General features: G+C 35.1%; 1 protein-coding gene across 4 annotated transcripts in view; it reads right to left on the bottom strand.

Moving 5' to 3' along the window:
* The window catches only part of MAPK8 (mitogen-activated protein kinase 8), a 113,163-nt gene that overhangs the window by 21,009 nt on the left and 75,987 nt on the right, over positions 1 to 16,167 (bottom strand). For all 4 annotated transcript variants that reach the window (XM_025880977.2, XM_025880978.2, XM_073904520.1 and 1 more), the window contains exons 2-5: positions 15,881 to 16,051; positions 11,181 to 11,310; positions 5,696 to 5,754; positions 5,468 to 5,606 (exon numbers count right to left, since the gene is read on the bottom strand). In XM_025880977.2, coding sequence (XP_025736762.1) covers positions 5,468 to 5,606; positions 5,696 to 5,754; positions 11,181 to 11,310; positions 15,881 to 16,002 — 450 coding nt within the window. In that variant the 5' untranslated portion in view covers positions 16,003 to 16,051. The remainder of the gene's footprint in view (positions 1 to 5,467; positions 5,607 to 5,695; positions 5,755 to 11,180; positions 11,311 to 15,880; positions 16,052 to 16,167) is intronic.

A 16,167-nucleotide genomic window follows, 5' to 3' on the forward strand; every position in this document is an offset into this window, starting at 1 on the left:
GACTGTTTCCCAGAGAGCCTGACCTAAAATAAAGGCACATTCTTCTTCATAGGTAACAGATCCTAGTATGTCTCTTCTTAGCTCAAATTTATTATGTAAGTCTTCTATAGTTATACTGTATTTTTACCACTTTATCCATCCACACTAAGGGAGTATGTTAAAAGATCCCAATACTATCGTGTTCAGATAATTCTTCTATTTTCCACAGTTTAAGCTTTGTGTATTACAACTCCACTGCATGTATAAAGTTCTTGACAGTTACTTATCCAAATAGGTGGATTACACGCTTTTTCCTCACAAGGTCACTGAAAAATGCTTTGTTCCTGGCCCCACGATATTCAGTGCATTTGATTAAATACAGTCATCCTTGTTCTCATGTTTTATTTTCCCAGTACATCTTTGCCAATACCTTTGCTTTCAGCCTTTGGAAGCTAGCTACAATTGTTTGCATTACAGAAACACATAGCTGGTGGTGGTGGTTTTGTATGTCAAAATTTGAACTTTGTTCATTAAGGGGTTAGTTAATCCCCTTTACCCATTATTTTATATATTGGTCTTCTGTAATTTAATGTTTCCTTTTTATGTTTCCTGCTATTTCGTTTGTTTCCTCTTTTATCATGTAGTCTGTGATTTGTTTTACCCACCTGCTAGCTCCATTAATCTGAAAATTTTCTATTTGGAAAATTTTACTTTACTAAAATCAAATTAACTTCCATGGTGGCAGATTACTGTCCTGGTTCACAGGGCAAAAGAAACAAAAACAAAACCCAGAAGTTTAACTCATTTGCCTCACACAATATATAACGGGATGAGGAAGATAATATACTCTCCCATGTGAAGAGATTTCTCTTATGTTGACTAAAGATGGCATTAGACATAACATGATAGCAGTTGCATATGCAACATACAAAGCAATTCAGTTAGAATGATAACTAAGAATAAGCCTAAATAACTCACATACATAATTGTCTTAAAATAGATAACTTGAGCACAAATCTCTGTATTCATTTTGAGTTAGGTTATTTGACACAAGGTAGCTCAGAGATATAATTCCACTGAATTAAATACTTTTCAAGATATTCCTCTCAAATTAGATGCTATTCTTTTCAAATAAGCTAGAATTAAAACTAAAATACAAAAACACAAGTCCACACAAAAATTTGCACATGTACACGTTCATGTCAGCATTGCTCATGATAGCCAAAAAATGGTTAACAACCCATATGTCCCTCAAGTGATGAATGGATAAACAAAATGTGGTATATATCCATAAAGTGAACTATTATTCGGCAATAAAAAGAAACGAAGTCCTGATAACATGATAAATAGAAGGATGAACCTTGAGAACACTATGCTAGGGAAAAGAAGCCAGACATAAAAGACCACATTATATATATAATTCCACTTATATGAAATATCCAGAATAGGCAACTATATGGAGATAGAAAGTAGGTTAGTAGTTGTGTAGGGCTGGGGGTGAAGGGAAGAGGGATTAACAGGATTTGAAGGCTAATAAGTACAGGATTTCTTTAAGGCTGGTGAAAACGTTCTAAAATTATATTGTGCTGATGGCTGTACAACCTTTGAATATAATATAATTACACACTTTATAAACTGTATGGTATGTGAATTACATGTCAATAAAGCAGTTAAAAACAGATTATAAAAATATAAACTATTTCTGAATATATGAGAAACAACTCCGATAAATACTCAGTTTTATATAATTGATAATGATAGGATATTTTATATACCGCTTCGTTTCAGAGCAAAACTAAGCTTATACTACTCCATATAAATCAGTGAAATTCAACTTTCCCAAAATACAATTAAAGGCAGTGATGTCAGCAAAAATGGAAGACTAGATTGCTCCACAGAAACACTAAAAATAAAAAGCAAAGCAAAATGGATCAGAATAACCTTTTTCAGCAATCTGGAAAACAGTCAAATGTTCACAACAACCAAGTAAACACAGAATCAAGAAAAAGGCAACTTAAAAACAATAGCAAAGATGTATGGTGTTTTTACGAGCCCTTGTCCCACCCATCTTCCTGGCTGGGTGGGAGGGTCTTGAAGAAAGCAGCCTGCCTTCTCACTGTGGGACTCTGGTCTTGGGCTAGATAGGGGGCATTTCTCAAAAACACTGTAAGGCAAATGAATAACCCATTCTGCCTGTGACAAAACATTAAAGTTGAAGAAAACAAGACATGACATACCATCAAGTGTACAACATATGCATAATGGAAGTCCCAAATAAGAGGAAAAAGGAAAAGGAGCAGAAAAAATATTTCAAAAAATAATGACTGAAAAATTCCAAATTTAGCGAAAGACTAAATCTATACACCCAAGTTGTTCAGTGAACTCCAAGGATAAAAGCAAAGAGATCTACACCGAGACATATTATAATCAAACTGCTGAAAACCAAAGACAAAAAGAGAATCTTAAGAATCAAGAGAAGCAACTTGTCATTTAGAAGAGATCCTCAATGATATTAACAACTGATTTCTCAAAAGAAACCATACAGGCCAAAAGGCAATGAAAAGACACATTTAAACTGCTAAAAGAGGGGCGTCTGGGTGGCTCAGTTGGTTAAGCGACTGCCTTCGGCTCAGGTCATGATCCTGGAGTCCCAGGATGGAGTCCCACATGGGGCTTCCTGCTCAGCAGGGAGTCTGCTTCTCCCTCTGACCCTCTTTCCTCTCGTGTTCTCTAGCTCTCATTCTCTCTCTCTCTCTCAAATAAATAAATAAAATCTTTAAATAAATAAATAAACTGCCAAAAGAAAAAAAAATTCCAAACAAAAATTCTGTATCTAACAAACTATCCTTCAAAAGCGAAGGAGATTAAGTAAGATACTTTGAGATAAATAAAAGCTATGGGAATTTGTTGCTAGTTACACCTGCCCTATAAAGAAGGCTACAGTAGTCCCTCAGGTAGAAATAAAAGGACATTAAACAGTAACTTGAAGCTGTAAGAAGAAATAAAAGAATAGTGGTAAAGGTAATTACACAGGTAAATACAAAGGTCAGTATTATTGTGTTTTGGGTTTCTAACTTCTATTTTTTTCCAATATGATTTAAAAGACAAATGCATTAAACAATAATTGCATTTCTATCTTACTGAGCACACAGTGTATAAATACGTAATACTTGACAACTACAACATAATGGGGGAAGAACAGACTCTATATAGGAGTAGAGTTTTTGTGAAGGTAAGGTGGTTAATAATTCAAAATAAATTCTGTTATAAGTTGAAGACATTAACTGCAATCCTAATGGTAACCTTTAAGAAATACTCCCTCCAAAAACAGGAGAATACATATTTTTCTAAGTGCACAATGAATATTCTTCAGAACAGACCACATGTTGGGTAAGTCTCAATAAATTTTAAAAGAAATCATACAATGTATCTTCTCTGACCACAGTGGAATGAAGCTAGAAATCAAGAAAAAAGGAAAACTGGAAAATTCACAAATTTGTGGAAATTAAACAGCATACTCTTAAACAACCAATGGGGCAAAGAACAATTCACAAGGAAAATGAGAAAATACTTTGAGATGAATGAAAATGAATATACAACACACAAAAATTTAGGGAATACAGAAAAAGCAAGCTCAGAGGGCAATTTCATAGCTGTGTTTAAGCTGCTGAGTCTATGTTATTTTGTTATGGCAGCCCAAGCAGACTAATGCAACGTAAGTAAACAGAAAGACATTCGTCGGGTGTCTGTGAACTGGAATACTAAGTATAGTTGAGAAGGTAAAACAACCCAAGCAATCTACAGTCAATAAATGAAATCTTTATTAAAATTCCAATGGCCTTTCTGCAGAAATGGAAAAGCTGATATTCAAATCCACATGGAGTCACAAGGGGCCTTGAACAGTCAAAACAATATTTAAAAAGAATAAAGTTGGAGGGCTCACACTTTCCCATTTTCCCAAAACTTACTAGAAGACTACAGTATCAATTTATCTTTTTTTTTCCTCTGGTTGATTGTGCTTTTTGGTACCATTTGTCAGAATTCGTTGTCAAATCATTAAGGTTTACCCTTACGTTTTCTTTCAAGAGTTTTATAGCTTTAGTCTTATGTTTAGGTCACTGACCCATTTTGAGTTAACTTTTGTGTACAATGTGAGGTCAGGATCCAAATTCATTCTTTTGCTTGTGGAAATCCAGTTGTCCCAGCCCCACTTCTTAAAGAGACTTATTTTTTCCCAGTTGAATGGTCTCTGACACCCTTGTTGAAAATCAGTTAGTTATAGATATGTGATTTTATTTCTGCACTTAGTTCTATTCCATTGGTCTATGTCTTTGACCTTACAGCAGTTCCACATAATTCTGATACTTGAATTTCATGAAAATTAAAACTTTTGTGCATCAAAGGGTATCAAGAAAGTGAAAAGACAATATACAAAATGAGAGAAAATATTTACAAATCACATACCTGATAAGGGTCTAGTATCTTTTATATATATTTATATATAATACATAAAGAACTTCTATAACTCAACTTATATATATATAATATATAAAGAACTTACATATATATAATATAGAAAGAATTTCCATAAATCAACAATGAAAAGACAAACAACCCAATTTTAAAAAATGGGCAAAGGGCTTGAACAGACACTTCTCCCAAGAAGATATACAAATGACCAACAAGCATATGAAAACATTCAACATCTTTAGTTATTAGGGAAATGCAAATCACGAGATACCACTCTGTACTCACTAGGATGGTTAGAATACAAGTCAGTAAGTACTAGCAAAGATTTGGAGAAATCAGAACCTTCACACGTTGCTACAGGGAATGTAAAATGGTATAGCCACTGTTGAGAACAGTTTGGTAGTTGTTCTAAAAGTTAAATATACAATTACCAAGGGACCCAATCCTAGGAAGATACCCAAAAGAACTGAAAATAGGAACTCAGACAAATATTTGTACATGAGTGTTCATAGCAGCACTATCCGCAAAAGCTAAAAGGCAGAAATAATGCAAATGTCTATCAGTGGATGAATGGATAAACAAAACATGGTACATACATATAGTATTATTCAGTCATAAAAAGGAATGAACTACTGGTACATGCTACAACATGAATGAGACTGACAACATTATGCTAAGTTAAAGAAACTAAACACAAAAGGTCACATATGATTCCATTTCTATGAAATATCCAGAAGAGAAAAATCCATAGACACAGAAAACAGACTGGTATGAGGCCAGGGGCTAGCGAGAGAGGGAGATGGGAACTGACTGCTTCATGGGTATAGGATTTTTGGGGCAATGAAAATACTTCAAAATTTTCTATTGGTGGTGGATGAACAATGTTGTGGATAAACAATGTTGTGAATGTACTAAATGTCAATGAATTGAACCCTTTAAAAGATGGTTAATTTTATGTTAGTTGAATTTCACCTCAGTAATTAAAAAAAGGATTATGATGATAGTTTTTTCTACTAACCCGATGAATAATTCCAGCAGAGTGAAGGTGCTTGATTCCACACAGCATCTGATAGAGAAGGTAGGACATTCTTTCATGATCTAGTTCCATCTGAATCACTTGGCAAAGATTCGCATCCATGAGCTCCATGACTATGTAACTTCATGGGTGAAAAAAGATGAAAGCTATAGTGTACAGCAACAGTCTGAGAATAATGTATGAACATAAAGTTTTAATTGTCAAACTTACACATCTTGAAATTCTTCTAGGGATTTCTGTGGTGTGAAAACATTCAAAAGGCCAATTATCTGTGGCAAAAGCAAAAAGACAGAAAAATTAGACACCACTGCTACTAATAATACTTTCATTTAGGAACTGCAAATACATGAGTTAAAAAAAAATCCACTGTCAGTATAAGAATTTTAAAATCTTATGTTCTAAGCCCAAGTAATCTCTTACTTTACATATTAAAACTTTATGGCCAGGGATTGGGGGTAGGGAGGGAACCAAAGCACGCAGGATCTTTAGGGAGGTGAAAAAACTCTGTATGATACTATAATAGTAGATATTATGTCATTACACATTTGTCCAAACCCAAAGAATGTACAACACCAAGAGTGAACCCTAATGTAAACTATGGACTTTGAGTAAAAAGGATGCATCAAGTGATTATAATGAATGTACCAGTCTGGTGGGGAATACAGATAATGAGGGAGGCTATGCATGTGTGGGGGCAGGGGTATATGAGAGATCTCTGTACCTTCCTCTCATTTTTGCTGTGAACCTAAAAATGCTCTTAAAAAAAAAAAAGCCTTAAAAAAAAACTGTTATCAACAGAAGAGCTCCACATATCCATTCCATTTATGAATACTCAATAATCAAGGACCTATATTATAATCCTCTATGTACTTTGTAGGCAAATTTTAAATACCTTCTACTAGCTCTTACCTAACTTAATATCTGTATATAATCTCAGCCCTCCCTGCAACGCCCTCAGTTTTTCATAATAATGAACTTGCCCCGTTTTCTGCATTCCCAGTCTATTCACTGGTTCATCCACAGGCATGCCCTCTTTCCCACCATTCTGTCTTTAATCCTTTTCTCTTACCTGTACCCTTTCCCTGGGCAACATATGGTTTTTTGGTTTTTGTTTTTTTGTCTAAACATTTCTATGTGGATAATTTCCAAATATACATTAAAAGTCCTTACTTAGTTTGTAAGTCTCAAATATATATTGCCTATATACTGCCACTTCAAATGAAAATCTCACAAATATAAAATTGAACTCATTATCATTCCTACCCAAACTCTTTACTTTCCCAGAGTGCCTTCTTTTTTACAAGAGAAGGCTCACAGTGATTTTTTACTTTTTCAGTATTTGCACCAAAATAAATACTGCAAATATGTGCACCATAAAAAATAAAAAATACTATCCCATTCTACTGTCAGCTGACCTTCAACCTCTTCTTCCCATTCCCTGTGCTACTATATAGATAGAGGATTCTAACATCTCATCTAGACTGTTGATGCTATAATTACTTCCAACATTAAGGTTCCCTAAACAGTGATTTCCATTTTATTGCCTATAATATGATAAAAGAAAGACCTGATCATATTACTGACCTCTTCAAAAACTTAATGCCAGAAAAAAAAATTCTAAAACTCCCTTGTAATACATTCAAAGCCTTCCTTCCATGACAGAACATCATCAACCCAGTTCATCACCTGCTAAGCTCTCTATTAAACTTGATACTTTAGCCATCTTAAATAAGTTTAAACAATGTTATCTTTAAAAAAATTTCAATGCCTTTAAACATACTCTTCCCTGTACTTGTCATATTTACCTACTGAATTCAGTTACCTTCAAAACTGATGTCTTTTGTAGAGTCTGACAACCTCTAGTCCTTGACAGGTTGCTGAATATTTTCTTAGTCCCCACAATATCTTACATATTATTATGGCACTTAACACAGTGTCGTATAGTTTCATTTTCACAACAGCCTCATCCCAATCACACCAGAATCCTTGTAAGAAAGAATTATTCACTTTTTCAGCCCTGTACCATAGGGAGATACATGACACACATTTTAAAAACATTTGTTGACAATTAGGGATGGGAAAGTTTGTCTAGACCAACTTCATGAGGGCAGAATCTATGTCATTCATCTAAGCATAAAGTTTTGCTTATAGAAGGCATCAAAATATTTGTTCAGTGAATAAACTCAGAAAAATAATTTCCAGATCAGAAAAGGTCAAACAAATTTGTTTAAGATAGGGAAGGTGATAATAAGAATGCATCTAGCTACTCTAAATGAATTAATTCCTGACTTCTAAACAGATGAACTGCACATCTAGAGACTCGGAGAAATAGTAAACTGTTCATATCTGAGAAATCCTAGAGCAGAAGAAAAGTGTTATGAAAAGCATATAAAGACAAAAGATTAGTGGTTGCTTAGAGCCAAGGGTTGTGGGAGATAGGAAAATGAGAGCTAAATAATATGGAGATTCTTTCTGAGGTGACGAAAATGTTCTAGAACTATGGAAAGTCAAATACATCTGTGAATATACTAAAAACCACTGAATTACACACATTAAATGAATAAACTGTATGGTATGTGAACTGTATCTCAATAAAGCAGTTATAAAATAAAAAATTAAGACAGCTGTCTTACTTTTCAAAAAGGAAAATAAAGGAAATTATACTAATCATAGATTGGACAGTCAAACAAAAGTCAAGAACTGATTATGTGGGTGATATATAACTACTTTGAAAGAATTAACACTTACTAGGAGCAGGTAAAAATTCACTGAGAAACTGTACTTCCTTCTGTGAATAAAACAACGACAACAAAGAATAGCAGCAGTAAATCAGAAACGTGACCAGATAAGTATATGAAGATTTCAAAAAGGCATTCTTGAAAATGTCTCCAGTCATAATATCCATGTGAATAAGATGAAGAATTCAGGGAAGATGGGTAATTTTTATAGTTACACATGTCATTTTGTGGTATGCCCAAGGGTCACTAAAGAACTAATCCAGTTATTATGAAGGCATCCTGAGCAATACTGGAATACGAAACTAGCATGTGAAAAGTCAGAACAAAGAAAAAGCAATCCCCAAGAGTCTGGGAAGAGGAACCAGATTTCATATGTGAAATTCTAGGGAGAAATAGGAAGTACTATACTTAACCTCCAAAACCAAAAGATAATAAGTAAAAGATGGGGGGGCACCTGGCTTGCTCAGTCTGTACAGCATGTGACTCTTGATTTTGGGGTTATAAATAAAATCTTTAAAAAACAAACAAAAAAAGAAAGTAAAAGATGGGAAAGATGTGATCTACTAGCAGGCCTGTGACAAAGAATAACTTGCTAAGACAATGTGAATCAAATGGTGACCTGATTTCTAAACAGGATTATAATGTCCATGGTTAAGAGGAGATGACATGCCTCATCAATTCTCTTGGAGAATTCAGTCAGACATGAAGTACTGTGTGCTAGGTGACATACCAAAGTACGTTCAGAGATAAGTGACCAAGTTGAAAAACAAATTCAAAAGCATCTATGAAAACAGTCGGAAATGCAAAACAATATGAATGTACCTAGTACCACTGAAGTGTATGCTTAAAATGGCTAAGACAGTGAGTTTTATGTTATGTGTATTTTACCACACACACACAAAAAAAGAGGTGAGAAAAAATAGAGATTTTTAGACCAATGAAGAGATGATCTGTGTGGAACATGAAACTGCTGAAAAGGCAAGACATTACAAAAACATCCATCCATTAGGAGTATAAAAATTACATTATCATTCCTGGTTTCCCTCTACAGTTGACCCTTTGAACAACATGGGTTCAAACTGTGTGGGTTCACGTATACATGGACTTTTTTTGATACAGTACAGTACTGTGTAAGAATTTTCCTTATGATTTTAGTAACATTTTTTTCTCTAGCTTACTTTAAGAATACAACACATATAGTATACAAAATATGTCTTAATCAACTATTTATGTTATCAGTAAGGCTTCCAGTCAACTGTAGGCTATCAGTCGTTAAGTTTGGGGTTGTCAAAGTTATATGCAGATTTCAACTGCACAGGGGGTTGATATCCCCCCCACATTATTGAAGGGTCAACTGTATTGAGTTTTACATTCAGTCTCTGAACAAATATGTTTTGAGCATCTACTCTATGTCAGCACTCTTGTGCCAAGGGTACTGCCTGCATAGACCTTGCCATCCCCATCAGAGGGTTAACTATGTGAAACAGGCTTTCCATGCCCTCCATCTAGTCGACGGAACCATCGTTTTTTGCAGTCACCCAGGGACAGGAAGTAGGAGTCATTGGCCATGTCCCCAATGCAAAACAAAGGCAGTATCACCACCATCATCGCCATGAAACAGACTACAAGGGGGCATGAGCAGCTAAATCTGAGGGTAGGAGGCTACCAACAAAACCCTGACAAGCAACATGGCTGGCTCCCATCTAGAACAAGAATGGCTGACACAACTTGTTCCCTGTCCTGACTTTAATCTATACCTCTTTTTATATGCTGTTCTTTCTGGGAGGCCCTTTTCCTTCAACAATCCAATTTTTACCCCATTTTTAAGAATTAGTCTAGGGCCACCTTTCCCCAAAGCTTTCCCATTTCATGAAAGCTCACGCAACCTTCTCTCCTGAAAGCTCAACACTTATTTTCCATCTACCACAATTTGACAATCAAACTTCCACTGCTTTATATCATATTTGATATTTCACTATGTATTTGTCTTCAAAATAACACTATACATTACCCCAAATAAGTAGCCTCATCCTTAACTTACATGAATTTTTCCCCCCAGTGACTAATTTACTAACTCCAGTACACAGAAGGCTTACAGTTAGCTCTCAAAATATGGTAAACTGTGTTATCTGCAATCAGAAAGCACTGAGCTTATTTTATTTTATAAACTCCTTTGTACAAATAACACAAGACATCTCCAGTCAGATGCTTTTGGTTTAGTACTTCATAAAACTGTCCCTTACACAATTCACTCCTAGTTTATTTCCTCTCGGCTGAGAGAAATTATTCCATTAAAATAATCATAAAAGTATGCTTAAGTAAGTTTAAAAAAGTGTAACTATTTCTTCTCAAAATGAGTGAAAGTTATATGTTTTAGTCATTATAACCATTAGGAAAAAGAATTAGGGATATTTTCCTAATTTCATTTAAATATTTTTTGAAGTTTCTGCTAAACTGCTTTATAAAATCACAGACTCTTCAACCTAAAGTGACCAGTGAGTATCAGTATCACTTTAAAAAGTGGGAGTAGGGTAGGGAGAAATGATTTGAATTTTATATCTAATATTAGTAAATAAAATTCCAGTGTCAAAGTAAAATGGGAACAATTTCATCTCTGTGCTAAGGCTACAGTCTTCTGAAATGTCAGCCTGAGAGAAAACAAAAAAGAAGATGAGATCAAGCCTAAAGTTCTTCTAAAACACCTACTTCTTTTAAAACTCCTTTTGCAAATTAAATGTCAGAAAATTACACAATCTAAATTTCAGAAGCTGTTTTCTTTTGATATAATTTAATAAAGTTGAGAAAAAACTTATACTGTAGATATATACCCCTTTTAAATAATGTTTCAATCCAGAAGAATTTAAAGCACGTAATATATTTTTAAAGTTTTGTTATGTATTCATGAACAAATCTTGATTTCATCTATACTTAAGACATTTTCTAAAATGTTCACTTACATTTTTGTGATTAACACATTTCATAAGAACTAGCTCTCTGTAAGCCCGTTTAGCATGAGTCTGATTCTGAAATGGCCGGCTTAGCTTCTTGATTGCAACATTTCTTTCAAGAATGGCATCATAAGCTGCACTGTAACAAGAAATTCAAAAACAACAAAAAAACTTAAAAATCTGCAAAACTGAATTTATGAAACATTCATGCAGACTCCTTTCTTTCTCCAAAGATAAAATGCAACTGTATCAATTTCCAATCTTTGATATTCAACCTGTTTATTCTATACCTATTATAGCATATTCCAACAGTGTATAGCCTTGTTCTGTTTCTTAAAATGTTAATATATTCAATGGACTGTGAAGACAGACACAGTGATTGTTCATTGGGTGTCCTCCAAGATCCACCTAGCATACAATGGGTACTCAATGCACAAATGTTTAATGAGTATTCAGATCCAATAGATAACTTTAAGAGTAATGAATCCTTCACCCTGCACCTACACCAAGGAAAGACACGATTAAAGAATACATGTGGTCGGTCGCCTGGGTGGCTTGGTTGTTGGGCATCTGCCTTCGGCTCAGGTCACGGTCCCAGGGTCCTGGGATCGAGACCCACATCGGGCTCCCTGCTCATTGGGAAGCCTGCTTCTCCCTCTCCTGCTCCCCCTGCTTGTGTTCCTGCTCTCACTGTTTCTCTCTCTCTTTCTGTGAAATAAATGAATGAAATCTTCAAAAAAAAAAAGAAGAATACATGTGGTCATAAATTCTACCCAAATACTTCCTGAAGAATTCTACATAAGTAGATCACTTACATTTCCTTGGACACAACAAAATCAATGCAGAAAGAGAAAAGAACACATATATAAAGGTATATAAAAGGTTATTTTATAATGTAGGAAGTACTTAAAATTTGGGAGGAAGAATTAAAAACTCAAGTTTACAGATATAAATGCTAGATCTCAGGACATTAGAAGCTGCTTTGTAACTGTTAAAGAAACGCCTATAATTCTGCAACATATAACATCATCCTCATTACTCTTCATATTTTCTACCATATGACACGGACTAAACAGCATGTTTTGCAAATGACAGATCAGAGAAAGTAAAGCACAAATAAGGAAAAGCATCTTAAAATTATAGAAGATTATGATTGAAAAAGACTTTAAAAATCATTTGAATTCACCACTGCCAGGAGGTTAATTCGCCCAAGTTGGTCAGACAGTTAAAAGCAAAGCTGAGACCAAAAGACTGAGACATGAGGTTATCACTTTCCATACTGGACTACCTAACATACTGTAAGACTTCAATTTATGTGATATTTGGAAAGTTAGCACACTGCTGATTGAAATTATTCTCTCATCTAACTGAAAACTCGAGTTTGTTCTCTAGCTATCTCACTATCTCAAATGTAGTGAAGAAAGATGTATTAAGATATTGGTACTCTGGCATAAATGGACACATCTACACATTATATGCCAGAACCATTTTGTATATACGTATATATACATACACATAGCAAAACAGACATAAATATTATAACCTTGAGTTAGAAAATGCCATATTTACAGATATGTTCTTCCCAATTTAAAAACAAACATTAGGGGTCATAAATAGAAGTTTTGACTGTTTCAGATCAAGTATGTTTTATTTTTAAGCATTAAATTCATTCCCAGTTTTTATCTGTGAAATCAAACTAATATTTCAAACCTCTGAAGTATCTGAGTAGGTTCCACTACTCTGTATCCAAGGAAGTTAGATATCTAATGTTGATACTTAAATGTGCACAAATCAGAGACCCCAAACCAGACCGGTATGAATCTTACTATCACTGGGCCCAAAATGATGTCTTTAAAAAAAATTTAAGTTCTTCTATTGATTCTGATGATAATATAGAGTGAGTTTAAAAAAAAAATTATTTTTTGAAGATTTACTTATTTTAGAGAGAGAGTGAGAAAGAGAGAGAGAGAGAGAGAGAGAGAGAGAAAGCACACGGGGGAGGGGCAGAGGGAGAGAGAAACTTAAGACAACTCCACATTGAGTGCAGAGCCCCATGTGGGTCTCCATCTCATGACCTGGAGATCATGACCTGATTTGAAACAAAGAGTCAGATGCTTAACCAACTGTGCCACCCAAATGCCCCCAGAAAACACATTTCTATTTTTTTTTTAATTTATTTATTTGAGAGAAAGAGAGCACATGTGTGTGCATGAGCATGGCGGGGGGAGGGTAGAAGGAGAGGGAGAAGCAGACTCCCCGCTGAGCAGGGAGCCTGACACAGGACTTGATCCTAGGACCCTGAGATCACGATCTGAGCTGAAGGCAGATGCTTAACCAACTCAGCCACCTAGGCACCCCACAAAAAACATTTTTAAACACTATTAAGAAGTTTATAAATACTATATTCCTTACAACCACCATGTAAAATTAGGTGAGAACACTGGCTTAGAAGTGTTAACTTGCCATGAATCACAAATACATCATAAAGCTAGAATCTGAACCACGAGCTGGCTTTCAGAATCCTTCCTATATTGACTGTAGCACATTATTTTCTTTAAACTTAATTTGTGGTTTATTAAATATGGTTGGTTAAAATGACAACCAGTCAGCCAATGCTTTATAAAATTACCCAAATTCTATAATTTTTGGTATTATAAATTCTTCAAGAGTACAGAAAGAGAATAAATGCTACTGTTCCCATTAGAGAAATCTGTTATTTTAGTATTTTACCATAATTGCTATTTTACTTTTTCTTTTTTAGGATTTTATTTATTCATTTGAGACACAGAGATACAGAGAGAGAGAAGAGAAAGCATGAGCAGGGAGAGAGGCAGAGGGAGAGGGAGAAGCAGGCTCCTTGTTGAGCCAGGAGCCCCATGTGGAGCTCAATCCCACGACCCTGGGATCATGACCTGAGCTGAAGGCAGACGCTTAACCATCTGAGCCACCCAGGCGCCCCTATTTTTCTTTTTTTTAAAGTAAGCTCCACACCCAGCACGGAGCCCAACACGGGACTCAAACTCAGGACCCTGAGATCAAGACCTGGGCTGAGATCAAGAGTCGGATGCTTAACTGACTGAGCCACCCAGGTGCCCCAAGGGCTGAATTTTTTTAAAAAGTAATATATTATCACAGGTAAAGTCCCCTCCCTTGTCTCTATTTTCAGAGGTAAGCATTATTCTGAGTTTGGTGTTTATTAATGGCTTTTATACTTTCCTACATATGGATGCATCCATAAATATATGGTCCTATTTTGTATATTTTAAACTGTATATAAATGGTACAATAATGCATATATATTCTGCATCTTCCTTTTAAACTCAACATTACATTTCTGAGATTGTCTTTGTTGAAACATACCTCCAGTTCATTTTAAATGTTGTATAGTATTTCACTATATGAATATATCACAATTTTTTATTCTCATGGACAGACTTGCTGCTGTTACCAATTTTTGCTATTATAAATGGTGTTGCAAAGAACAGCCCTATGCATGTCTCTTTATGTACATGTGCAAGAGTTTTTTTAGAACCTGGGAGACCCGCAGGGTCACAAACACTTATGATTTTTTTTAATATATTCTGAAATAAATCTAGTTTAAGAAGAGGTAATATATAATTATGCCCAGTGAGGCTTGGAATTAACCGAAACATTAGCTTATTATGCTAACTCAGTTATCTAAAATCATTAGCAGAACTGTCCTAAAAAGTGTTCTACCCTTCATTTTATAAAGAATTATGTTGGGGCACCTGGGTGGCTCAGTCAGTTGAATGTCCAACTCTTGGTTTCACCTCAGGTCACGATCTCAGGGTCATGAAATCAGGCTGCATTGGGCTCTGTGCTCAGTGGGAAGTCTGCTTGAGTCTATCCCTCTGCCCCTCCCCCTGTGCATGCACTCTCTAAAACAAATACATAAATCTAAAAAAAAAAAATTACGTTGATCCATAAAGCCTAGGCCTTTCATAGAAATTAGCCAGTAAATCAATTTTAAAGATACACAGGAGTTTTGAAACACATTCAATGAGATGATATTAACTCACTGCATTCCCCAATGCAAAGTAAGATTTCTGAAATTTCAGTTTCATTATAGTGTGAAAGTGATGATTAAGTCTAGCTTCTTATTAAACAACTAGCTATGGGAATAGATGTATACATGGAATTAATAAGCATGCCACTTATTCTTTCCTGATAATATTTGTCTTTACATGGCTTGTGACAAAGTATTTAATCATACTTTATACTTAAAGATGGCAGTGCTGGTCCCTGTCTCTATGTCAAATAAATAAAATTAAAAAAAAATAAATAAAAAAAAGGGGGGGGCGCCTGGGTGGCTCAGACGGTTAAGCGTCTGCCTTCAGCTCAGGTCATGATCCCAGCATCCTGGGATCAAGCCCCGCATTGGGCTCCCTGTTCAGCAGGAAGCCTGCTTCTCCCTCTCCTACTCCCCCTGCTTGTGTTCCGTCTCTCTATGTCAAATAAACTAAAAAAAAAAAAAACTTTTAAAAAGTTGACAGTGCTGATTTATAAAGTTGTGTTTAATGAATAATAAAGGCAATCAACCTGCGAACAAAACAGTCTGCTATGTTATAGCTTTAATTTAAACTTTATAGTTTTAATTTTTTGAGGCAAGTTAAATATTTACCAAGGTACATATAAGAAAAGATGGCAGTTAATGATTCTTTGCCTACTTTTTGGAAGTAAAAACTTACCATACTATTCCTTGAGCTCCTGAGCCTATAGGTTTCAAATTCTGATACCGTTTCAAGACTGTAAACGTAGAGTCTCCAATCTCTACACTATAAAAATTGCTGTCACGCTTGCTTCTGCTCATGATGGCAAACAATTAATTTAATGGCTTCATCCAAATATTCACCGAGAAGCTGCAAAATGGAACAAAATGTGATGTTAACAAAATGAATTTATTTAATCTTAAAATTCAAGTCCTCACTCTGTTCACTGATAGTAATACAGATTGCTATACCATGTTAAAAGAGCT

The sequence above is a fragment of the Callorhinus ursinus genome, unplaced genomic scaffold (assembly GCF_003265705.2).
Source record: "Callorhinus ursinus isolate GAN/ISIS: 27379988/994484 unplaced genomic scaffold, GSC_fseal_2.0 scaffold20, whole genome shotgun sequence".
In the NCBI taxonomy this organism is placed as follows: Eukaryota; Metazoa; Chordata; class Mammalia; order Carnivora; family Otariidae; genus Callorhinus; species Callorhinus ursinus.